The following is a 25,595-nucleotide window of genomic DNA, read 5'->3' on the forward strand; positions in this document are numbered from 1 at the left end:
TATCTTGTCTGAGTAGAATCCTCTCACTTGTAGTCCAGTCAGTTTCCGACAGGACACGACTGTATTTCTTGAAGCCATTGTGGAGAGCTTTAGCTGAACTGGTTCATTCTTTGTGTGGAGAGTCTTTGCCGTTTCTTCCAGGATGAATGTCGTGTCGCTCTGTGTATCGAGGAGTGCATACACAAGGACTTCACGATCTGGCTCACTTGTGACTGACAACCACACTGGAATGACTGTGGATGTATGAGTGTCTTTAACATTCTGTATAACTCTATTGGATGTTGCCTCACGTGATGATCTTGCTGCTTTATCTTGTGACCGATCCATTTTCCTTTCCCTTAACCTGCCACTATCCCCTGCTCCACTGGGCTGCGTTGACGTCCTTTCTTCCTTGGTGCGATTATCATGGAGGCAAGCTGGATGTCTTTTTTCACACATATCGCAGATCTTTCTGTTTTCACAGTCCTTTGAGCGATGGCCAAACTTCAGACAGCCGAAACACAATTTCTTCTCTTGAACAAATTTGACTCGCTCTGAAATCGTCTCATCCATAAATCTGCGACACTTGTGTAAACTGTGACCTGCCTTTTCACAGAAGACACAGCTTGTGGTAACAGTTTTCTCGTCTGAGTTAGTTGCCAATACCTTTGCTCCATTACCTTTTGTCTTTGAAACCTTGATCTTCTCACTTTCACTTGGTTTTAGAGCGTGGAGGGATGTTATTGGGTTGCAGGCGATTTTGGCTTCGCGTGTGAGAAACTTAACGAACTGGCTAAAGCTTGGGAACGTGTGACTTTGTTCTTCCACTTCTATTACCTTCCTATTCCATCTTGAGGTCAGCCAGTCTGGAAGTTTAGAGAGTATTTTCTGATTTTCGTTGCAGTCATTGAGTACTTCAAGACCCTTGATCTGAGACATGGCCGCCTCACAGCTGCGAAGGAAGTCAGCGAGTTCTTGAAGTTCCACACTCCCCTTAGAACTGATCTTGGGCCATGTGTCGAGCTTATCTCTGAAGGCCTTGGCGATAAGGAATGGATTGCCGTATCTCTCTTCTAAGATGGTCCACGCTGCACAATAAGCTGACTCTGTGCCAAGCAAGAAGTAGCTTTCAATGGCCTTTTTGGCTGGACCACCCACATACTTTCGCAGATAGTATATTTTTTCTTCAGCTGGTATGTTTTTCCTGTCAATAAGTGTCTGAAAGGAAACTTTCCAGTCGTTGAATCTGAGTGGGTCGCCGTTGAACGTTGTTGGTTCAGGTACAGGAAGACGACTCGCACTAATGGACTCTGCAAATGCTCTAACAAGAGCTGCAGTATGGTCTTCTTGTTTTGGTTGTGTCAGAGAGTGAGGAGGGGAGCGATGCTGCAATAGGTTACTTTCATGCTTGACTTCCTCATTCTCCTTCAGAGGGACACATTGATGGAGCAGCCCAAATATTTCTTCATCTGAGCATTCACTTCGTTCATATACTTGCTGTCTCGCCTTTGCAGCCTTTAGCTTCTTAATTGTCTCCAATCTTTCTAGTTCTCTGCGCTTGGCTTCCAGCACCCTTTGTCTTTCTGCATTTTCAGCCTCTTGTTTAGCTCGTAAATTGGCTGCTTCAGTTTCGAGTCTTTCAAGTTCTTTGATATGACATTCTTGCTCTAGCAATACTTTTAAAGTGGCTTCATTGGCAGCAACTTCAGCAGCAGCATCTTGTCTTGCAGAAGACTGGCTTGAACGGGATGTTATTCTTGAGTTAGTTCGAGAATGAGCAGACGACTTGGTGCGGTGAGAGTTGACGCTTACTTTGTCTGAGGCTGCAGCTTCAATTACAGACTCTATTGCTTTCACCCCTTGTTCTTCACCCCCTCTTGTGCCTAGAAGAGCCTTTGCAGTCTGGATGATTGTTCTTGTTACTGCTTCGCAGGTGTCTGCTCTGCGACGCGTGTCTTGGTCGGGAATGTCAATGTGCCTTAAATCTTCATAAACAACGTTCAGATTATCTGAGGCGTTGCTTATTTTAGTGATGTGGTCACGCAGCAGGTTGTTTGAGCAATGTCCATTCAGCGCTTGTTTGGCACCCTTAGCGATAGCTTTCCACTTCTCGTAGCTCACACTGAAACGGTGTGCAAATCTTCTTACTTGCTCATCGTGCAGTTCTTGGCCCTTTTCCGTAAACTTGCGGACTCTTTGGCTTCTTTGTGGCTCTTGCGAGGAAGTGTGGTTATCTCCTGTGCCTTCATCAGCTTGTGGTTGCATGTCTGCGCAGTGCTGCTGCGAGTCTTCACCTGCACCCTCCTTGTCACTCTCAAAGAAAAGCTCAAACTCTGACATTTTACTTAATTTACTTTAGTTTGGTTTAAATCTAAACTTGCCTTTCGTTGAGTAATTACCTTGTTTACAATAATCTAAATTAGGTTTAACGTAGCTTAATCTCAATTGAGTAGTTATTTTAATCTGATATATGAATACTTAGCCTTTTAATTACTTATAGCTACTAACACTGCTTTGGAGAAAAATTACTCTCTGCAGCTAAATTAACTTGATTATCCAAAATAAAAACTGTACTCAAAGACTAGTATAATGGTTAGATAACATTTACTTTGCAATCTATGGATCTATGGTCTTGCCTGATAACTTGTTATAGTTATATATGGCCTTATTTAAAACTTAAATTACCACAAATGAAATTTAAAACAAACCAAAAAGATTAACTCTTAGTTAAACTTGTACATATACCACATTAAGTAAAAACCATTCACCTTTAAATGCCTAAATATTACCAATTCTGCTTTACTCTTAATACTAATAGTTCTTATTAATATTTACAGGATACTCATCAGTAAACAAAATATCAACACAGTAGCAATATCAATGAACTTCAATTTGAAAAGGGAAGTAAACAAAACAATATTAACTTGTTATGTGAAATGGAAATAAATGTCGCAGTCTCTTATGCAGAACACTTAATGTCTCTGAATTACAGCTTAATTTGCGTTATGAAACCTGATTCTTCCCGTGGGCACTGCGTCTTCTCGCCCTGGAATGAAGGGGCGCGCGCTGCGATGTCCCGGCCCAACCACGATTCGCCCTCTCCGATGCCGTATGTGAAGGCGCGCGCGCTGTGCGATGTGGAGATGTCTTGACTCAACCGCGATTCGCGCTCTCCGATGCCGTCCGTGAAGGCCCGCGCTGCTATGAGATGTCCAGGCCCAACCACGATTCGCGCTCTCCGATGCCGTCTTCCTCGCCTACTCATGCGGAGCAGTCGAGTTCTCACTGTAGCTCCCTCCAGTAGTCAACACGAAGCACGAGGTCTTGGTTAAAAACGGGGTTTTATTTCTACAACATATCATATCAACCCGTGAGAACTGGGTTGAAAGAGAGAAAAAATAAAAGGAAAATATAAATACAATGCATGTATGTATGTCTTGAATACAGTTTGTGCCGTTATAGTTACACACTAGTTAACACAAGCTATGGACATGAAATATATCACAGAAAACTGGATACAAAAGAAACATACCTCGTAGGCTGCTTTCTACTTAAGAGGGGCTAAATCTCAAAGTCTTTTTCCTTGTCTTCTTTTACTCGGATAATATACATTTAGATATCTTTATATTCTTAATATTTACTTATCTCGGAGAGCTCTTGCGATGCTATGTTTTAGCTCTACACTTCAGGTGTTTTTTCCTATTAGTTACGTGCGGACACAAAATTGGCGCTAATTAGTTCCGCTTCTACGATCTATTATTTTTCAGGTAGGAACCAAAAAACAGTAACAAACCCAACTAAAACTGTGAGGCAGTTACATACCCTAAGAGAGCTTTCACTGCTGCTCAAACACTCCTCACAAAGCACATTGCATACGACTTTCCAACTAAATAATATCAAATGAAACAAATGACATTTAAATTCTAAAAGTAAATCCGTTCAGTAATCAAAATATTTTTTTAAATGTAACTGTAATCTGATTGCCAATGATTTTAACTGTAACTCAATGCAGTTACCCGTATTTTGTACTTTAAATTTATAATGCAGTTACAAATATGCCGTTACTCCCCAAACCTGTCGATTGCTCATGTGCCTCGACTGCTCATCCGCCTGGTGTTCTGTCAGTGGAAACTGCTGCTCAGTTTGGGACTGGTTTTGGTCCTTCTTCCGTTTGTATAGAACATAGAAGAGCTCTATGACGTTAAGCACAAGTGAGACCAGAGAAACCACCAGCATGAAGATAATAAAGATAGTCTTCTCAGTGGGTCGAGAGAGAAAACAGTCCACCTGATGGGGGCAAGGCCAACGCCGGCAGGTGTACACAGCAGACAGGCTGAAGCCATAAATGTACCACTGGATGAGCAGGAAGACCACCTCAAAGATAGACTTGCTAAATATGCTAATGATGTAGGTGTACAGGAGAGCACCCTTCTTCTTCACCTTGCGGGTCTCTGAGACTTGTTTTGTGTTACCACCGTCAGCCTCTCCGGTCTTCTCCTCTCGGTGGATCGTGTAGATCACATGCGCCAGGAACAGAAGAGTAGGAGTGGACACAAAGATGATCTGAAGCACCCATAATCGCACATGTGAGATGGGGAAGGATTTGTCATAGCAGACATTTTGACAACCAGGCTGCTGAGTATTGCACTTAAAAGCCGACTGCTCATCACCCCAAGCAGACTCCACTGCTGTTCCCAGAAGAAGGATCCGGAAGATGAAGAGCACGGAGAGCCAGGCCTTCCCTCCAGCTGTGGAGTGCTCCTGCACACTGTAAAGAAGTTTTACCAATGTACTCCAGTCACCCATCTTGAGGGAGTTCTAGCTAAAAATAGAAAGCTGAGATGTAATGTACACAGTGGACCCCCAAAAAAGTATTTGGACACTTAACTGACACTTAAAATTGCATTATTTCCATTGCAATTCCAATTAGGTGAGAACATATCAAACCGATATTTGTTTCTCCCCATTAACTTCATAGTTTATGACATTAACTATGAAAATGTTCCACTGATGTTAAAAAAATACTGTTTCTCTTAGTTTGTAATAAATTGTAAACAAAATAATGAACTTTTAAAACAACTTCATGTGACTGCTTTAAAGTAAATCGTACTTGCTGTTAGGGTTTAGGCGTTTCTCTCTTTTGCTTTATAACATAAAAGTTCTCAAGCAAATGCTATCATGATTTTTTTTTACAGAAAGTGAGTTGACATCTGATAAACGCCTCTTTAACATGATGAAAACATGGTGTGTATATGACATTGATTGACTGGGTATTGTGGGGACTGAGACCATTATTGATTTATTTATTTAGCAAATATCAGTTCTTCCAGTTATTATATTGCTGCCAATTTGAAAATAAGTTGTAAGACTTTCTATAAAGCTTACCTGGAGAGAAGTAAAATGAGGAGAGGCCTGTAGGGACTTACTCCATCACTCCTGAAGATCAGCCACCAAATCCAAAGCAAAGTGACTATGAGTAAACTGAGGCACAGCTGTCAAACATTCCCTGCTTATAAGACACTCGGAGGTATGAAAGTAGAAACCAGAAGCATGCACAAAGTTTGAATGATGACTCGCATGACTGTCATAACTAAGAGTTTTTAGGTCTTCCTCAATCACTTTCTGTCTCTACATGCTGCTTCAACTAGAGCAAAACCTTATGAAATTGTCTAGAAGTCACTCTATTAAGTGTATAATATTAAGTTTGAGTACTCCACTCTTCCACCAAGGCACTTGCGAGTTCTCGGACACATCTGGGGTACATGTGTACTTGTATCTAGCCCTATTCGGACTGGATTAGTTTAACATGGACTTTTACCTTCTGTAAAAAGGTCCAGAAAAATGACCTTTTCTGCGGTTTTTCAAGTATGGAGGCGCTTGAAGAAGCATTCAGTTGCATTCTAGGTGCAATAATCCTTTGTGGTTCATCTAACAAGCATGACAAATATTGTTTTAATACTTCCGCATAAAAGCAGAGAAGAAACTGCCAGACCATGAGAAACTTTCTTCAGAGTGCTGTCTTTGTCCTGCCCAGACTGTTGCTGCAGTTAACAGTCTTGTTGATGGACCTGATACATGTTTAATGTTTTACTCTTTGGTATTGTATTATTGTTATTGGTTGTTTTGAGTGTCTTCAACAATTACACTTCTAAGTGTGAAAGTTAATAAGGTTATTAATGTTCTTTTCTTTGCTCGTTTAGTAAGAGCTTTTACTCCCCTCAGGTGTTTTTGCTTTTGGTTTATTTTGGCCTTTCCTCCTCCTAAAGCCATTGCTTCCTTGTAATTTTTTTTTATTTTTTATTTTTTACATTTTTTTTAGGTAGTTTGTTTTGGTGCTGTGTGCTCAGACCAACGATCTTTAAAACCTTTATTTTTGTCGTGTCCGCCTATACCCTAGACTAATGTTTGACGTGACGAAATGTGGGAGAGCGGGGCACAACCTAACACTTTGATTTTCTCAGTTTGTGTAAATCCACTTGGTGTTCAGTGAGTTTCTTTTTTTCCCACATTCATTTCCCACATTTCTAGTACAATTATGTGGCTTTGTTTCATTAATACAGTTTGTGTGTATATATATATATATATATATATATATATACACACACTATGTCAATATTTTTTTTAATAATTAATAAATTACGCACCACAAAACACAGCTATACAGCATAGTTCAAATCATAATAATAATTCATAATTTCTGAACATTGACTCTCAGTCTTTATTCACCTTTTTCTCATGGTTTCTCAAAAGAATTTAATAGAATAGCATAGTTCTAATATGGGCACATATCAACCTTGTAACGCAGTGTTACAACATTCCCCACCAGCGCAATTAGGATGTATCTATTTACACTAAAGAGACTGAAGGGTAAATGTGTTTATGCTGCCCCCCCAGTGTCACAGATTAATTTAATAATAATAAAAACTCTACACAAGGTTCAAACAATCTCATAATAACGTTGTTTAATTACGTCTAGTATTTAAAAAAAACATTACATGAAGAGATTGTGATGAACAGCTTGTGTTGTAACAGACATTGCTTATAAAGTCACTTTGAAGGTAAGTGTCTGCTGCTATTTTAGCAAAACAAATACCAAACTATTAAAAATATATATTTAAAAAAAAAATGGATAAAATGCTATTCATAAAATGCAAATATCCATATCTAAGCAGTTCATTATGGATTTTCTAATGTGGAACAGTTTGCGCTAAAGTCTGGGACACTATGTTTTGGGTTAGAAATTGTTTAATTTTTACAATGCAAACTTGCATAAACACTCCTGGTTAAATGTGGATACCTATGTTTGGTTTGGTAATATACTAGGCCTACAGTGTGTTTGCTATCTTTATCAGTTTGGCTAAAAAAAAAATAGTAGCCTATATGTTCACATGTGAAATGTTAAATACAAATATATAGGCCTAACACAGAAATCATATACTATTTAAAGGATTTATTACAAATATGTCAGATGTTTTCATTCTTCACATGCATGACATGTATTTTCAAAAGCATGCATTAAGCAAATTGTAATGTTACAAAAAAAATACGTCATGCCAAAAAACTAAGCAGCCCATATGCCATTGTCCTCTAGTCCAAAGTTTTGAACCCTGATCTTAAAACAAAAAATATTGCTGCATTATAAGCACAAACAAAAATTAACTTTCTTAATGCATATTTTCCTATTAGACTGTCCCACATTAAAGTGAGATGACAAAGATTGCTTTATATAGAAAGTATTCTCAACACATTTTAACAATATTATTGCAACATTTGATGTACAAATACATCACAAACAATTAAGAACATTGATTTATTGGACGGATTTAAATGTTAATGTTGTAAGAGAACTGCACTGAAGCTTAGGTGTCCCGTTTTAGTCAGTGACCCACTTTACACTAATCCACCCAAAGTTTATGTTTGTAAAATATCGACGTCTACATTTGAAAGCTGGATATACAGAAACAACAAGAGGAACTTCGCTGTGTCTGTTAAACATGCATTCATTCATATTACCATTTCTTTTTGTGTGTGTGTAATGTAGTAGCCTAGTTGTTGTTGTTCAAGCTGTTATTTAAGCTTGTTATTGCGTAGCGCGCATAATTTTAGAAAGCGGAAGTTGAAAGCGAAAGTTTAGGTGTGGCCTCGCGTGAAAGATTGCGGACAAAAACTCTTATGTTCATGATAAAATTATGATTTTTATTATAGCTCTTTTTTGTGTAAATTATGTACATTAAGTTTATTGTTGTAGTAGGAATACTCCTGGTATTCGCTGATGGTATGTATTATCACTTTACGTTGAAACACGAAAATAGCCTTCGAGTTTTTCTTTCTCATTTATTAAAGCTGTCAGTTTCTCTATTATTTATCTATAGGCTTCACTGTGCGTGGTCCATCTGCTCCTCTGGTTGTTCCTCTTGGATCGTCCGTGGTTTTACCCTGTTATGTTGATAAACCTTTACCAGTGGAGGGCCTGGAGGTGCAATGGGGAAGAACAGACTCAGAGACTCCGGTTCATTTGTTTCTAGATGGTGAGAGTCGATCAGAGGTCCAGCAGCAGGATTATCATGATAGAGCTCATTTCTTTACTGATCAGATTCAACATGGAAATTTCTCCCTCCGTCTGGACAATCTGACAGCTGAAGATGAGGGAAATTACACATGTAAAGTTTACAGTCAGCAGGAATCTGGTGAGACTGTGGTTCAAATAAAAGATGTTGGTGAGTGAGAGCCACTTCAATTCTGGTGAAAATTTCCATCAAATGCCATTTTTATGTATTTTATGTGTATGTTTAAACCATTATTCTTTCAGAGCGTCTGCTGGTATCAGGATCGAGTCGCTCCATATCTGCATATGATGGTGAGGACGTCACTCTGAACTGCTCTGTCGACTCTCACATCAAACCTGAACACATTGAAGAGCTTTCATGGAAAAGAACAGATGGAGATATTATGGTTCTGCTCTACCTAAACAATGAGGCTTTACCAGATTCATCAGACGAGCAATACAGAGACAGAGTTGAGTTCTTCACTGATGAAATCCCCAAAGGAAACTTCTCTCTCAGACTGAAGAGTGTCAGAACTGAAGACAAAGGAGTTTACATGTGTGAAGTGTTTGCTGGAAGACTTTCAGCCAGTGCAACTGTAGTACTGGAGCAACTGGGTGAGTCGACAAAACATGACAAAATAAATAATGCATTCTGTTAACACTGGCCAACCTTCTTCAAAGGCTATTCTTTAGCTATTTACACTTGGTGCGAAAGGTATCTACCCTTTTAAAGTTTAAACCAATGGCTATTTATAGCTAAATGATTCAGTGCAGTTATACATTATGATGGATGTCTGTGTTTCACAGGTTTCTCTTCTTGGCACATAACTGTGTTGGCTTTCTGTTTTGTTGCTGGATTTGGAGCTGTACTTCTCCTCTGCTGTCTGATCTATTGCAGATTAAAAAACACAGGTGTGTTTGGAAGGAAAATCTTTTTATTTCTTGTGATTAACTGTATTAATCTTGTATTAATCTTAATTATTGATCTTAATTATTATTATTAATACTAATTGTATTAATCTTGTATTAATAAACCTGTATTAATGAACAGAATTCATCTTGGGATTAACTGTCAGTGTTTCACTCGTTTAACTGTGACTATTCTTCATCTTCTCTTCAGTCAACAGCAGAACAATCTGGAATCTTCAGCTTTCTTTGGTCTTTTTTCCAAATGTCTGTATGTTCTTCGCCTTCTTCCTCTGGGGTTTCACTGAAGGTGAGTTTACTAGTTTAAATATAGCACTATAAAGCACGTGGGAGATTGTATTTGTCTTGTTGTAATTTTGTGCAAAATTACAACAATTTTGTTGTGATGGGACTTAAATTGTTTTATTTGATCGATATTGTTTATTACCCGTGAATGTATATTGTGTTCCAGGATTTCTCCATGAGTCCGTCACTTGCTGTGCTCTGTTTATTCTGAGACCTGTCATGTTGACTTGGGCTTTGTCTTATTTAAAGTATCTCCCAGGTATGTTAGGATTTTATGTTTTTTTTTTCTATTATTATTTTTGTTAAGGGATCAGTAAATGCAAATTGATGGCAACATATTAAGACTTTGCATGACAATATTGTTAGTGATTAATTCTATTGCCGTTAAATACATTAAATTGTCAAATTAAGTATGAAATGATTTGAAACCTCAAACGTAGCCTCATTATTTCCATTTAGATTATTTTCTAACTGTATTCTTGGCATGTATTGATTGTGTCAAGAAATTTGTAGTGTTTGGTGAAAAATACACTTTGTCCTACCCAAACTACTAACACTGCTTAAATGAAAAGTACAAGCAATGTAACAGATATGTAATAATATTATATAATGACCTGATTTGTTCAACCCTTTCTGTCTACAGACAACATTATAACATGGATCAGGTTTTTCAGAATAACAAGAGAATTTACTTTTTTCACAGTCGTTGTTTATTCACGTGAGTAAATCCTAATGTTTTATATCAGAGGTCAAGCTCATTATTCTGACATTAAAAGTGCTTTATGAATTATTACCGGTTTTGCTCAATAGATCTGGCCAGAATTCAGCCATTAAATCTTACCCCTCCCTCTCTTTTTCTAAAATCCCGTCATCTAACCCTGAATACTCAAAATGATTAAAATACAGACAGTGTTTAGTATCTCAGGATTACTTTATTTTTTGCTGTTTACAAAGACACGTGTGATTTCTCAGAACATCTATTTCGGTGATATCTGTCAAGTAGAAACATTTCATGCTGCTTTAGTGCAACAGAAACTATGGGTTTTAAATGTGGAATGTTTGAAATATTGTTCATTACAAAATAATAAAATTACACCTTTTTATAGGTAATAATTTACTGCATGTACTGTTGCCTTTTCTAAAATATCATGATCAATAAACTTCACTTTTCATTTGGTACCGATTAAGTCAGTATAGCCTCATTTAAGTGTGTTTGTTTGACAAACCCTGTTCAGTTCACCACATCTTTAGATATGTACTGTTCTTGCTCAGGACATCATTTATCTTGTGTGACATTTTAATTTTTATCTATTCCTCTAGTTTTTTTTGCACATGGCTGGAGAAAGAGTGCACATGATACAGACAGTGGACGTCGTGTAGGTTCTGGAGTATTCTTTGGACTTGTTGTGCTGTCGTGTCTCGCCCTGAGTTTAAGTAAGAGTTCCTGCATGATTTGATTCCTTACTTTGTTAAAGCAGCAGGCTAAGTATATATAAGCACAGATTGATGTTAATAAGTTCATTACCAATGGTTGTGTTCATAAACATTTATTTGTTATTTTACAACTGCCAAAAAATGAAAATCAAATACATAAGTGCCAAGTTTTCAACTTTTACAAGTTTTCTAACTGTGTGTTAATGTTCGTTTTTTAGTGGACTTCAAAAGGCTATCCAATCAGGAGCAGCCAAGACGGGTTTCCTCACGCATGCAAACTAAAGGTGAACACATTCTTATTGTTTTACCCCAATATGAGTTATTAGAGTTGCAAAATATTATTAGCTCTAGAAAACACTTTGCTGATCATGTGCTCTCAATACAGCATTTTACATAGTCACAAATATAGTTTAATATATGCTGTGTGTTACTGAGTGTTGATAAAGAACGGAAACGTAAAGGAAGAAAATAATAATCCAGAATTTAAAATCTGTATGATTCTTGGCGCTCTACTACTCAAACTAACAACATAAATTAGCACAGTTACATATTATTGACATAAATGTGGTCGAGCGTTGCTATTGTGATCATTTCCAAGCAGCAAGTTACAATTAACTGTGTAACATTAAATTAATATGTAATTTATCTCCACATTGTTTTAATCAAAAAGGTTTTTGAACATTATGCATTAAAAGCCAGGATGCCTTTCTGTGTGGAGTTTGCATGTTTTCCCGGGTCCTCCGGTTCCCCGATAATCCAAAGACACGCAAGACAGGTGAATTGGAGAGTCATTGTGATTGTGATAGGTGTGATAGGTGATTGTGTGTGTGTGTGTGTGTGTGTGTGTGTGTGTGTGTGTGTGTGTGTGTGTGTGTGTGTGTGTGTGTGTGTGTGTGTGTGTGTCCAAGTATGAGTAGTTGGAATCATATAATTCATTCTTCCATTCATGTTTACTTTTCTCTCTCTTTTTAGTTTTTTTGTTTGGGAATGTTTTCTTGAGTTTCTCTCAATTGTTCCAGTTGACCTCCTCATTAGGACTTCCCTCTCTAGGTAACAGCTGCATACTGATTCCTTCATAATTAATTACAATGATATGCAAAATTCCACCTGTTTTAAATTCCACCTGTTTTTCTGTGTAAAAATCCAGTTGATTATAATTCAGCCAATTTCAGCTTGACATAAAACTGCTTGTAGAAGGACATGCTGAATGAATGTGAAAACTGAATGAAGTCATTAAGAGCTGCACAAGAAAACCACTAGACTCTTATTTCAGTGATTTTAAGATTTATGTTTAAGATTTTCTGAGCAATCCTATGTATTTTAGCTACATGTTATTGACTATTGTTTTTTAATGGGAAAATAATAGATGGATTCTCTTATTTTAGGATCTGCATTTGTGCTACTTGTTCTACCACTACTGTTGATCTTCATGGTGTATTTGCCTCGTCTCCAAGCGAAATTCGAAAGTAAGTTCATGCTAAAATACATTCTTATCATTGTTGTATTTGTATAGATGTGGAAAGAGTAAATCCTATAACTATATTCCGGTATCTGTGAATTTGTGATTTTGATACAATATGAATATCAATGCACTGCTTATATAAAAATGAATGCTTAATTTATTTGCTAAACCATGATTTAAAGTCAGCATGAAACAGGAGTTGCTATTGACACTGCTGTACTCAAATTGAGGTTATCTAAAAAAAAAGAAAAAATACTAAAATTTATTTTATCCCTTGGTTGTTGATATTGTGAAAAGTGAGCAGTGTGTAACTGAATGAAGGCATATCTGATAGTGAGTGGCTTTACTGAATGATTGGCCTTGCATTCATCATCAAGTGAATCCTATCATGAGTAAGGATGGCTGGCGCGAAACAGACGTTCCGAAGCTTTGCGAGATCCCGAAGCAAAGATGATTCGAAACACTGATCCGAAGCGTGATTCAAAATACCCACGTCACGTGACAACGGCTAAATGAAGCGTCTAAGTGTTTCATCAGGTGGAGTGCTCCTCCGAATCAGGGTTTCATTGATTGGTCGGTTCGGGAACAAATCACACAATCACACAGTATAAAAGTTTTGTCAACGCATTTTCATATCGTGGGTTTTTGTGAGAGGAGTTTGGTTTTGAGATAGCGGATTTTTGGTGATATAGTGACATTTATAGTGCGATTTGTTTAGTTATATTTAGGATTTAATTTACATTTACACATTGACTTAGAGACACACAGAGTACATATAGTGACACATTAATAGATGCATTGATAGAAATATATATATATATATATATTAATAGATAGATACATATATTACAGATACATATAGATTATTAGATAGATAGGCTACATATAAAATAGATAGATAGATAGATAGATAGATAGATAGATAGATAGATAGATAGATAGATAGATAGATAGATAGATAGATAGATAGATAGATAGATAGATAGATAGATAGAAATGGAGGCTCCACAGAAGAGATGCCGTACATCTGTGGTGTGGGAGCATTTCCATTTGGAAACCCCAAATAAAGTGAGATGTGTGTATTGTGATCGGCAGCTAGCCTACTGCAACAATACATCATCCATGATGCGCCATTTGAGGAGCATTCATCCTGCCATTCTGCAGGGTGCAGAGGATGGTAGTGTTCCCCCTGTACCAAGGCCTGCTACTGACACTGCTGGGCCATCTAAGCAAGGTATGCATTGTTTGAAATATAGGCTAATTATAAGTGAAATATAATAACTAAGTGTTGGGCCATTGTTTAGAAAGGCCATGGACTAAGACATGCCTAACATCCCAATCACAACTGCCAATCACTTTAAAAACAAATGTTGTCAATATAATATTATACTTTGTGAATATACATTTTATATGTCTACATATGAGTACCCAATCTACAGCCAAGACATCATTTTGTTTTTTTGTAATTGTTGTATTTCTATAATGCACTTTATCTTTCTCTGCACACTGAGCATAAATATTCATAACATAACTTTGTTTAGGAAGGTTTCCAAATGAACCAGTAGACTACTTTCACGGTAGGCTACTATTTTTCCAATATATTTGTCTGAAAGTATGTTTTATCTTCTCTTTTAAAAGGCAGACAGAGGGAATTGGATGAGGCTCTTCTGAACATGGTGGTGAAGGATCTGCAGCCCTTCACCATCGTGGAGGATGAGGGTTTCAGGGCCTTTGTGAACAAGCTTGATCCAAGCTATGTCCTCCCATCCCGGAAGGTGCTTAAAACAATGGTCAGCGAAAGGTACAACACAACCAAGGAGAAGACAATGGAGGACCTACAAAAGGCAGAATTTGTTAGCCTTACGGCTGACATGTGGTCTTCCATTAATATGGATGGATATCTTTGTATTAACATGCCATTACATAACACCAGAGGCAACAATGGCAACTGTTTTACTGGGTGTACGGAGGTTTTACCAAACCCACACAGCCCAGCATCTCATGGAGGCTAAAGCCTTGCTAATGGCTGAGTGGGGAATAACCTCCAAAGTTCACTGCATGGTGACTGACAATGCATCCAACATGATCCTAAGTGCCCAGCTACTCAACCTTCGCCATGTCCCATGTTTTGCTCATAATTTGAATTTGATAGTGAAAAAGGCCCTGGATCAAACCCCAGTCATCAATGAAATTCGCCAGAAAGCCAGAAAGATAGTGGGGTTGTTCAGATCCAGCTGCAAAGCAAAGGACAAGCTTGTGGAGATGCAGAGCTTGATGGGCAGACCAAGTCTGAAAATGATACAGGAGGTTGAAACGAGATGGAACAGCACATTCGACATGCTACAACGCTTGTATGAGCAACGTGAGCCAGTGGGAGCTGCACTTGCCAATTTAAACAGTGATACTGCTCCCCTGACAAGTCTTGAGTATGACATTATTCAACAGTCATTGATACTTCTTCAACCATTCAAACTAGCAACAACAGAGATGTCAGAGGAACAGAGAGTGTCTGCTTCAAAGCTCATACCATTGTACAGGATGTTGCAGCACAAGCTTGCACAGAAAAAAGGAAATGCAACGCAGGAATCAACTGTACAATTAGGTAGGACACTATGACCATACGTGTAATTGGCCATAACTCTCATATTGTTGTCATTATTTTAATTAATATGGTTTTCTCTTGTGTTGGCTCATAGGCTCACATCTACAAGAAGGTCTGCACTCCAGATGTGGAGGGTACGAGACTTTTAGAGCCTTGGCACTGGCTACACTGCTGGACCCAAGGTTTAAAATGTGGCTTTTGGAAATCCTGCCAAAGCCCTGGATGCTGAAAAGCACATCACACTGGAGTGTGCTTCACTGATGCGTTCAAACACAACTCCTGGTGAGTTTCAGTCTATGTTATCTTATGTTATGTGATTCATGAAATTTATACTTCATATGTGTTGTCAGTTTATGATTTGTTACTAATTGCCGTTTTCTTTTAATTCAGAACCACAAATGTCAACATCAGGCCCATCATCATCAACACCAGTTGAAACACAAGACAGTTTATGGGAACATTTTGACAATCGTATCCGTGAGACCCAGATGATACACAATCCTACAGCTGATGCCACAGTGGAAGTGAAAAAATACCTCAGCGATGCGTTTTTGCCCAGAACTCATGATCCTCTAACTTACTGGAAAGAGAGAGCAGTAATCTTTCCTCATTTGTATGTCCTAGCTAAAAAATATCTTTGTATGCCAGCAACAAGTGTCCCTTATGAGAGAATTTTTTCAAAGGCTGGAGAAATTATCTGTAAAAAAAGAAGTAGGCTGAGTCCTTCAACAGCAGAGAAATTAATATTTTTGAATAAAAATCTATAAGAAAGGGAGACATTGTGGCTTGATTTATTTTTATTAATATTCATTTTTCATGACCAAAATCACATTATGCAATGTGAAGAGACTACAGGTTACAAGCTTCATATATTACAAAAATACAATAATAATAAAAAAAAAAACACATTTTTTTATTAGCTCTTTGTAAAGGTTGTTTCAGATCAACACCTGCAAGTGACCACTAGGTGTCACCGTGGAGACGGGTTTCGGATTGATTCGAAGCCTCGAAACAAAATGGCACATTTGCTTCGACTGTTTCATTGCTTCACGAAGCCTCGATCTGCCCATCACTAATCATGAGAAGATTAAGTTATTGTAACGCTTAGTTCTAGAGAAGATGATCGACAATACAATAACATAAGATTTAACATAACACTTAGAATAAACAGCCAACATATAAAACAGCGTGCTAACATGAACAATACCAGACAACTGAAGAGTGAACAAGGAGGAAGTTAAATACACGGTGACGATTACAAAATAACGATCAGCTGTGATGATTAGTGTTAGTGTCCATGGTAACTGATGAGTGGCGGCAAACTGATGAGAACAAGGAACACGTGACGAATGAAAACTAACAGAGCAATACGGTGACAGTTATGACATTAAGATTACAAGGTAAAACATAAAATAAAGAATTCATAAATTCATACAGAACTTAAATATAGTGTCAAATTTGATTTCAAGCAGACTCTTCTCAGATTTGTTTCAGATTTATGTATTTGTGACCTGTAAAAGTTTATGAATTCAGAAGATCATCTTTTCATTCGCAGGTCTCCAACGAAGATGGATAACATCATTGTGGATGATAACAACACTGCTCCTATATATCGTCCTTGTGATTTATATTCATCTAACCATATTCGAAAGGGAGAAAGGTATGCTACTTTATTTTATGTTTAGTAATTTTCATTTAAAAAACACTTTCTCAATATTTTTAAGTATTTGTTGTGGTAAGTCAAAAATGTTTCTGCTTTTATGCAAGGACAAATATTGTTTGTAAGGTTTACATTTATAATACACTAAAGAATTGTTTTGTAAGAGATGTGCTGATCAGAAGTGCTTTATTTAATCAACAGAGTACTTGGAATGGACCTGCGTCATTGTATATATTGAAGTTCTGAAGATGATAGCGGTGTATGAAAACAGCATGACAGGTATTATACATCACTGACTTAAAATGCTTACAGTGTCCTTTATTACCTCACACTGTAATTATAAAACAACATAAAAATATGGCGCTAAGAAGTAGAACATACATTACTGTGATGTTTATGTCTTATATACGCAAATTAATGCAAAACAAATGTATATGCAAAATGTATTAACCATTATTCATATTATTATAAGAAAACAATTATAAGTTATATAAGCAGATATACCCTTTATGCGCTTGCAAAATGGCACATTGTTTTTAATTTCTTAATGATCACTTCATTGGTCATGATGGGTGAGACTGAATCATTAACTAAAGCAAGGACAAATTTGTGATTTAATTTTAAAAATGTAATAAGAAAAAAATGAAATATCACATTGATACTGGGGTCAGATTTACATGTCATTAGGGGGCATTGAATGTAGAAAAAAAATTAAATATGAAAAAACATAAAACAGTTAAGCATATAAGGCTGCAAATATTCTACTCAGTTATCAACTGCATTTTTTGCATTAATCTCTTTAAAAGTGAAATGATTTCTGTAAAGCCAGTTGCTCAATGATCTGATTATTTTTTGAACATATAAGCAACAGACTACAGAAAAAAATAATAATTAGGGAGATTCAATAAATAATGAATAATTTACTGCCATTGTGTATTCTGATTATGAGTATAATTTTATATATATACCCTTTGAAGCTATAACAGCTTCAACTCTTCTGGGAAGGCTTTCCACAAGGTTTTGGTGTTTGTGAGGTCAGGCACCGATTTTGGACGAGAAGGTCTGGCTCGTAGTCTCCGCTCTAATTCATCCCAAAGGTGTTCAATCGGGCTGAGGTCAGGCCAGTCCAGCCCCTCCACACCAAACTCACTCATCCATGTCTTTATGGACCTTGCTTAGTGCACTGGTGCGCAGTCATGTTGGAACAGTTAAGGGCCATCCCCAAACTGTTCCCACAAAGTCGGGAGCATGAAATTGTCCAAAATGTCTTGGCATTAAGGGTTCCTTTCACTGGAACTAAGGGGCCAAGCCAAGAGTCCAGTGGCGGCATGCTTTACACCACTGCATCCGACACTTTGCATTGCACTTGGTGATGTAAGGCTTGGATGCAGCTGCTCAGCCATGGAAACCCATTCCATGAAGCTCTATACACACTGTTCATGAGCTAATCTGAACACACACAAAGTTTGGAGGTCTGTAGCTATAAGGCTTTAGTACTTGAGTCCCATCTCAAACTCCGTTTTTCATGTTCCAACCCGAACGTGAAAGTTAGCCTTTACATTTGAGTCTTTTTTTTTTTTTTTGAGGTCAGAAAGTAGAGCTGAAAGATGAATCGTATTGTTAGTGTCATTGTGATATGAACATGCAATTTAGTGATGGGCACCGAAACGTGCTATTAAACGGGCCGTGGGGCGTCAGACCGGCAGCTTCTGCTCTCTCTGTCGCTTAAGTGTCGACTCCTCTTATGAACACACACATGATGAGTGTGACCAACACACACACAGTGGTCGAGGTGTAGTGAAGAAGCGAGTTGACAACAGGTAACAATACGTTCGTTACTGTAAGTACGTGCAATAAAACCTTTGTGAGTAAAAAGTATTTAGTAACTTTGCTGCTGTAAGCTTTAATGTTTCTGCTCTAAAACATTAACATTTAGTTCTATTCAAATTAGTGCTGTCAACGTTAACATGCGATACATTTTTGTCCAGTTTAAAAAATGAACGCAATTAACGCAGAATCCTATTTTCTGCCATCCTTTGGCTAGCGTTACATTATAATGATCACGCTCTTATTCATGCAAATGCTTTTAAACCATTAAAGCGCTGGAAGACAAAAGAGACCAGGCTGTCTGTGAATGTCCTGTCTATGTGACACACACGACGCACACAAAGACGCACACCAGTATATTGCGCACAGACAGTGTGCAAAAATCGAGTTCTCTTTCGTGCTTGAACGAACAACACACACATTAATGCCTACACAATGTCCGTTTTGACGAGCATCCTCATGAGAGCAGTCTTTAATGAGTTGAATAAAGTCTTAAATGAATGTGAAGAGTTGTGAGAGAATGGGCCGCGTGAGATCCGCGTTTCTGTTAGCAGCTGCAGATCTTAAAGTGCCAACAGCCATTCTGTCTGTCAGTAAAGTTAAACAAAGAACAAAGGTTTCATGAGAGAAAATTACTCGCTGCTCTTGATTAAAAAACGGGTTTAGCTTTAATAAGGATTCATCTATATTTAATTTATAATGTTTGCAGTGCAGCCTGTTTGATAACTTTATTCAATTTCTGTATATTTCCGACATGTTAGACAGGGCACAAGTAGCCTAAATATGACATTTATTATGGGTTTATGTGAGGATTGTTTTAAGTTTTTAAAAGTTAAAATTAAAAGTTAAAATTAAAAATATTTTAAAATGAAAATATAACAACAATTAAAAGTTGTTATAGTTTTGAAGCATAATAAATGTTTTTTTTTAAAAAATATAGCTTTCAATACACTGGAAGTATTTAAAATATACTGTCTTTATGTTGTTTCTACATTAATTTGGAGATTAACTGTGAAATTATAAAATGTATTAAAAACAAATAAAAACTGATTTTTAATCGTGATTAATCACAGAAAGAATTAGATTAATCTACTTATTTTTTTTAATCGATTGACGGCACTAATTCAAATATTCTATTCTGAACCTGTAGTGAATTTAAAAACAAACAGGCAGCTAATATCCACACTTTAATATGCACACATGCTTTTTGATCATTACATATAATAATGCAAAATGATTAGTTAAGTACGTGGTCTTGAAGAGGATTATTTTTTTCTGTCTCGGTCTTGACTGTCTCAGTTGGACTCGTTCTTGACTAGTCCTGGTCTTGGACTTGACATAGGTGGACTTCTTGACTACAGCCTTATGTATCTATTGACTTTGCAGAAAGTTGGTGACTTCTGTTCACTGCACATCTCAGCATGCGCTGAACCTGCTCTGTGATTTTACGTGGCCTACCACTCCCTGGCTGAGTTGCTGTTGTTCCCAATTGCTTCCACATTGTTATAATACCACTAACAGTTGACCGTGGAATATTTAGAAACTTCACGAATGGACTTAATGCACAGGTGTCAACCTATCACGGTACCACACTTGAATTCACTGAGCTCCTGAGAGCGACCCATTCTTCCACTAGTGTTTGTAGTAGCAGTCTGGAAGCCTAGGTGCTTGATTTTATACAAATGTGGCCATGGAAGTGATAGGAACACCTGAATTCGATCATTTGGAGGGGTGTCCCAAACGCCCCTTTATTGTATTCATGCTCTACAATATTGCATTGACAAGAGATCAGTTTAATTAATGCAACTGTTTGATTATTTGACGTTTTTGTGTTTGTTTTGTGTGTGTGTTTATAGTGCATCTCTGTAATGAAATCATGTACATGTTTGGAGCAGTTGGTCTTGTTTTGTTGAACTCTGTTACACTGACAGCAGAACTGATCCTGAAAGCACGTGAGTACATATCTATAATATTATATTCCATTATAGAAATATTTTAACATCACAGTTTTATCTAATTACACACACACAAAAAAAAAAAAAAAAAAAACATGCTGAAAATGAACCGAACACAGCAGGGTTACATTACACAACTACTAAAATATGCGTTACCGTTTTGCTTTCAAATGTCCCGTGCATCATCATTTCTCTAATGTTATTCTTTCATTTTAATTCTTAGGAAACGGTGAGCGAGTCTTGAAGGATCTGAGAGTCATCGTCTTCCCCTCCGAATGTGTTTTTGCCTTGTATTGGCTAGTTTTACTAATGCATGCTGACTGTAAGTATCTTTTTTTAATTTATTTTTATTATTATTATTAGGGTTCAAGTGCTTAGCACTGAAACCCAATTGTAATTGTTAAAATTTCCAAGGATCAGCATTCTCCCCTAAAAGTGATCATGCAGAAACTTTGAAACTTTGAGAGATGCTAGTTCTCACAGCGTCACCAAGGCTCGCCCCGATCGGCCTGATGGTGGCGCTGTAGTGATCAAAAGTAGCATACGTAACGGCTCATAACTCCAAACTGTTCATCACAGAATCAAGTGTATTATATCATTGAAATCGACCAAAACAGACGAATTTTGCATATAGTGCGGGAGCTTTTTTTTTTGTGGAGACGCATTTATGTGGCCAAGTGTAAATGAAACAGTTTTTACAAATCGGATAGCTATTCAGTCAAAATGCCCGAAGTGGTGTAAATAGGCCTTTAGTGTGTGTTAAGATTTTTTTTTTTAGAATCTAAAGAAAGGTTTTCTACTATAAAGTACCCTGAATGGGGCTGATTTGTCACTAGTTTATTTGTCAGTATCAACAATACTGATTTGTGACAGATGCAAACAGTTATTGAAATGAAGGAGGTTTAATTCTGGTAAAATGAGACAAACATTCACCTACTCCTTACAGAGACTGATTTACTTGCTGCGATTCTGATTTTCCCTTAATTATTAACATTTTTAACAACTTTCTCTCTCTAATGTCTCCTGACACAAAGGGAAGGCTGTTACAACTAAGTAAGTTCAGATTTTTATTCAATATAGCTCTACTGTAGGCCTATGTATGTATATACAGTACATTCAACTGTATATATCAATGTTAAATCTGTAATTGTGTTTTCTATTACAGATTTACACAGAATCAAAGGAACACGCCGTCAACTCAGGGTAATACAATAATTATGTGTGAAATAAACTGATCTGTAAGGTTTGACATCTTCACAGTTCAGATGTTGCTAAATAACAATGTCTTGTTTTAAACACAGAAAACAGCAGAGATTCATGAAATGGAGAATCTGTCAGCACATGATTCTGCTGTTTCACAGAGACAGTGATTGAGACACGGACTCTTCCACATTTCTCCTGCTCTCTGATCCTCTCTCCGTCTGTAAAAGAGCTAAAGAACTAAATTAGACTGAAGACTTCAAAATGTGTTGCATTCTGTTGCAAGATGTTTTTACTTTTAATGACGCGGAGAACATTTTTCCACTCAAAATGGATCTGCTTATGTTTGTCTGTATATTTTGATAATGTCTAGGGTACTGTATGTAGCTATACACTGAAGTTGCAGAATTGGCTGTGGCAAATATATAATTTATGTAATGAAATCCTTTTGTAAAGTGTCTGAATTTAGACTGTGTGTGTGTGAGTGCCATCAGATTGTCACATTCACCACCGCCTTCGTCTGTGTCTTCACTACACTTCCCAGAATCCCCTGTCATCATCACCTGCACCTGCGCCTCATCACCCTCATCAACATCATCACCGTTACCTGTTGTCCTTGTCATTATCTGTGTATTTAGGTTCCCCTCTCACGCTTGTCTTGGCTGGTTATTGTTTGTGCACTAGCACACTGTTCTGTTGTCTTGGATATTTTCTATTAGAATAAAGCCTTTGCTATTTTGTATCTTCGCCTACCGTCATCTTCTTCATCCACCCGAGGACATTACAGAATAACCAGCCCAAAAAAGAGTCAGCATGGGTATTCTCCTCACCCCGGTTAACCCAGCTCACTCTCTACTCTCCATTGTCCAAAACGGTCTGTCAATAGAGGATTACGTCGCCGAATTCCTGGAGCTCGCTGCTGAGGTAAGCTGGTCAGATGACGTCTTTAAATCTGACTTTTGGTTGGGCTTGGACAGTCATCTGCACCAGCGAGCCCCAGCAGTGGGTTTTCCGGGAGATTTCGCCTCTTACCTCGATCATATGTTGTGGTTGAGTGGGTCAGCCTTCACCGTCGGTGAGGCTGAGGATGACATCACCACTCAATCACACACACCACCCATCTTCACCACGTCACCTGTCATCATCCGGAATTCAGTCGCCAGCCCGCCAGAGCCCTCATCGTTAGTCCCGTCCAGTTCAGAGTCTTCACCACTGGTCCTCGTCCAGAATTCGATGGAGTTGGATTTAATAGACTTTTTCACTGAGCCTTCCCTGCTGGTCCCGTCCAGCACAGAGCCTTCTTCACCGCTGGTCCCGTCCAGCACAGAGCCTTCTTCACCGCTGGTCCCGTCCAGCACAGAGCCTTCTTCACCGCTGGTCCCGTCCAGCACAGAGCCTTCACCGCTGGTCCCGTCCAGCACCGAGCCTTCTTCACTGCTGGCCCCATCCAGCACAGAGCCTTCACCGCTGGTCCCGTCCAGCACAGAGCCTTCTTCACCGCTGGTCCCGTCCAGCATAGAGCCTTCTTCATCGCTGGTCCGGTCCAGTCCAGAGCCTTCTTCACCGCTGGTCCCGTCCAGTCCAGAGCCTTCTTCACCGCTGGTCCCGTCCAGCCCAGTGCCTTCTTCACCGCTGGTCCCGTCCAGCCCAGAGCCTTCTTCACCGCTGGTCCCGTCCAGCCCAGAGCCCTCGCCGCTGACGCCGTGCAGCCCAGAGCCCTCGCTGCTGACGCCGTGCAGCCCAGAGCCCTCGCCGCTGACGCCGTGCAGCCCAGAGCCCTCGCCGCTGGTCCCGTCCAGCACAGAGCCTTCTTCACCGCTGGTCCCGTCCAGCATAGAGCCTTCTTCATCGCTGGTCCGGTCCAGTCCAGAGCCTTCTTCACCGCTGGTCCCGTCCAGTCCAGAGCCTTCTTCACCGCTGGTCCCGTCCAGTCCAGAGCCTTCTTCACCGCTGGTCCCGTCCAGCCCAGTGCCTTCTTCACCGCTGGTCCCGTCCAGCCCAGAGCCTTCTTCACCGCTGGTCCCGTCCAGCCCAGAGCCCTCGCCGCTGACGCCGTGCAGCCCAGAGCCCTCGCCGCTGGTCCCGTCCAGCACAGAGCCTTCTTCACCGCTGGTCCCGTCCAGCATAGAGCCTTCTTCATCGCTGGTCCGGTCCAGTCCAGAGCCTTCTTCACCGCTGGTCCCGTCCAGTCCAGAGCCTTCTTCACCGCTGGTCCCGTCCAGTCCAGAGCCTTCTTCACCGCTGGTCCCGTCCAGCCCAGTGCCTTCTTCACCGCTGGTCCCGTCCAGCCCAGAGCCTTCTTCACCGCTGGTCCCGTCCAGCCCAGAGCCCTCGCCGCTGACGCCGTGCAGCCCAGAGCCCTCACCGCTGGTCCCGTCCAGCACAGAGCCTTCACCGCGGACGCCGTGCAGTGCAGCCCAGAGCCCTCGCCGCTGGCGCCGTGCAGCCCAGAGCCCCCTTCACCGTTGGTTCTGTCCAGCCCAGAGCCCCCTTCACCGCTGGTTCTGTCCAGCCCAGAGCCCCCTTCACCGTTGGTTCTGTCCAGCCCAGAGCCCCCTTCACCGCTGGTTCTGTCCAGCCCAGAGACCCCTTCACCGCTGGTTCTGTCCAGCCCAGAGACCCCTTCACCGCTGGTTCCTTCCGTCCAGCCCCACGGTCACCCGAAGGGTCCTCACCGCCACGGCCGCCCGAAGGGTCCTCACCGCCGTGGTCGCCCCTAGGGCCTGCTCCGCCCTGGCAGTCTGCTCGTCCTGCTCCGCCCTGGCCGCCTGCACGTCCTGCCACGCCCTGTTCGCCTGCTCGTCCTGCTCCGCCCTGGCCGCCCGAGGGGTCGTCTCCGCCAGGACCGCCCCGAAGGGTGGTCTCCCACTCCGCCATGGCCCCCTGACCAGTCTGCTCCGCCATGGCCGCCTGGACCATCCTGGAGTCCGTCCTGCTGCACCCGGTCCTCCTTCCCGTCACAGACTCTAGGATGCCCACCCCTCCTCCCGTGTTCTGTCTTGTGTTAACAAACATTGTTAAGTTGTTTTGATTGATACTGTGAAGCAGCTTGGATACAATCTGTATTGTGAAAAGCGCTATATAAATATATTTGACTTGACTTGACTTGACTTGTACGGCACGGGTCGCGGCTAGCGGGAGGGGGGAGTTATGTCACATTCACCTTCGTCTGTGTCTTCACTACACTTCCCAGAATCCCCTGTCATCATCACCTGCACCTGATCACCCTCATCAAGATCATCACCGTCACCTGTTGTCCTTGTCATTATCTGTGTATTTAGGTACCCCTCTCACGCTTGTCTTGGCTGGTTATTGTTTGTGCACTAGCACACTGTTCTGTTGTTTTGGATCTTTGCTATTAGAATAAAGCCTTTGCTATTTTGTATCTTCGCCTACCGTCATCTTCTTCATCCACCCGAGGACATTACACAGATAATAATAAATGTTTAGAGAATGCTTTCTATTGAAGTCTTCAAGCTTAAAGCTACACTGTGTGATTTTTACCCCCATCTAGCGGTGAAAAGGTATATGACCATCCAGTGAATATTAGTTTCTGTTCCTCTCAATTCCGATTTCGTTTTAACTCCTACGGTGGCCAATGTAGTCCAAGATTAACATGGCTTCCAGTTCGACCTCGTCCATGAGTGTTCCTTCCTGATGAGGTTATTTTAGAAAACTATTATAATTTGATAGAACACGGATTTATGTTACAAGGTAAA

At 39.7% G+C, this 25,595-nt stretch overlaps 3 protein-coding genes across 5 annotated transcripts; 2 read left to right on the forward strand and 1 right to left on the reverse strand.

The window, feature by feature from the left end:
* Positions 1 to 4,026: 4,026 nt before the first annotated feature.
* Positions 4,027 to 4,785, reverse strand: LOC143711058 (gap junction alpha-1 protein-like). Its single transcript, XM_077202344.1, has one exon. It carries the CDS (start codon positions 4,783 to 4,785, stop codon positions 4,027 to 4,029), a length of 759 nt encoding a protein of 252 aa, XP_077058459.1.
* A 3,292-nt stretch (positions 4,786 to 8,077) lies between these two features.
* LOC143710953 (uncharacterized) lies at positions 8,078 to 22,618 on the forward strand. Of its 3 annotated transcripts, XM_077202215.1 has the most exons (18): positions 8,084 to 8,254; positions 8,352 to 8,696; positions 8,789 to 9,139; positions 9,332 to 9,436; positions 9,645 to 9,740; positions 9,903 to 9,995; positions 10,380 to 10,454; positions 11,057 to 11,170; positions 11,389 to 11,454; positions 12,143 to 12,220; positions 12,556 to 12,636; positions 16,790 to 16,894; positions 17,096 to 17,173; positions 20,578 to 20,673; positions 20,900 to 20,998; positions 21,711 to 21,729; positions 21,842 to 21,879; positions 21,978 to 22,618. In XM_077202215.1, exons 1-18 carry the CDS (start codon positions 8,203 to 8,205, stop codon positions 21,995 to 21,997), a joined length of 1,911 nt encoding a protein of 636 aa, XP_077058330.1. In that variant the 5' UTR covers positions 8,084 to 8,202; the 3' UTR covers positions 21,998 to 22,618. The 3 variants fall into 3 exon arrangements, 1 of the variants encoding a protein (XP_077058330.1); XR_013194705.1 differs by lacking the exons at positions 16,790 to 16,894; positions 17,096 to 17,173; positions 20,578 to 20,673; ... (2 more) ...; positions 21,842 to 21,879; positions 21,978 to 22,618 and adding exons at positions 13,728 to 13,866; positions 14,271 to 15,234; positions 15,329 to 15,516; positions 15,625 to 16,009 and having other exon boundaries at positions 8,078 to 8,254; XR_013194704.1 differs by lacking the exons at positions 16,790 to 16,894; positions 17,096 to 17,173; positions 20,578 to 20,673; ... (2 more) ...; positions 21,842 to 21,879; positions 21,978 to 22,618 and adding exons at positions 14,271 to 15,234; positions 15,329 to 15,516; positions 15,625 to 16,009.
* Positions 22,619 to 22,681: 63 nt separating this feature from the next.
* On the forward strand, positions 22,682 to 25,259 carry LOC143710952 (uncharacterized). The gene has a single exon (XM_077202214.1). The coding sequence runs from the start codon at positions 22,690 to 22,692 to the stop codon at positions 24,844 to 24,846; it is 2,157 nt and encodes a 718-aa protein (XP_077058329.1). The 5' UTR covers positions 22,682 to 22,689; the 3' UTR covers positions 24,847 to 25,259.
* The last annotated feature ends 336 nt before the right edge of the window (positions 25,260 to 25,595 follow it).

Source organism: Siphateles boraxobius, unplaced genomic scaffold (assembly GCF_051911475.1).
Source record: "Siphateles boraxobius isolate OS27281-9 unplaced genomic scaffold, OSU_SipBor_1 49, whole genome shotgun sequence".
NCBI lineage: Eukaryota > Metazoa > Chordata > Actinopteri > Cypriniformes > Leuciscidae > Siphateles > Siphateles boraxobius.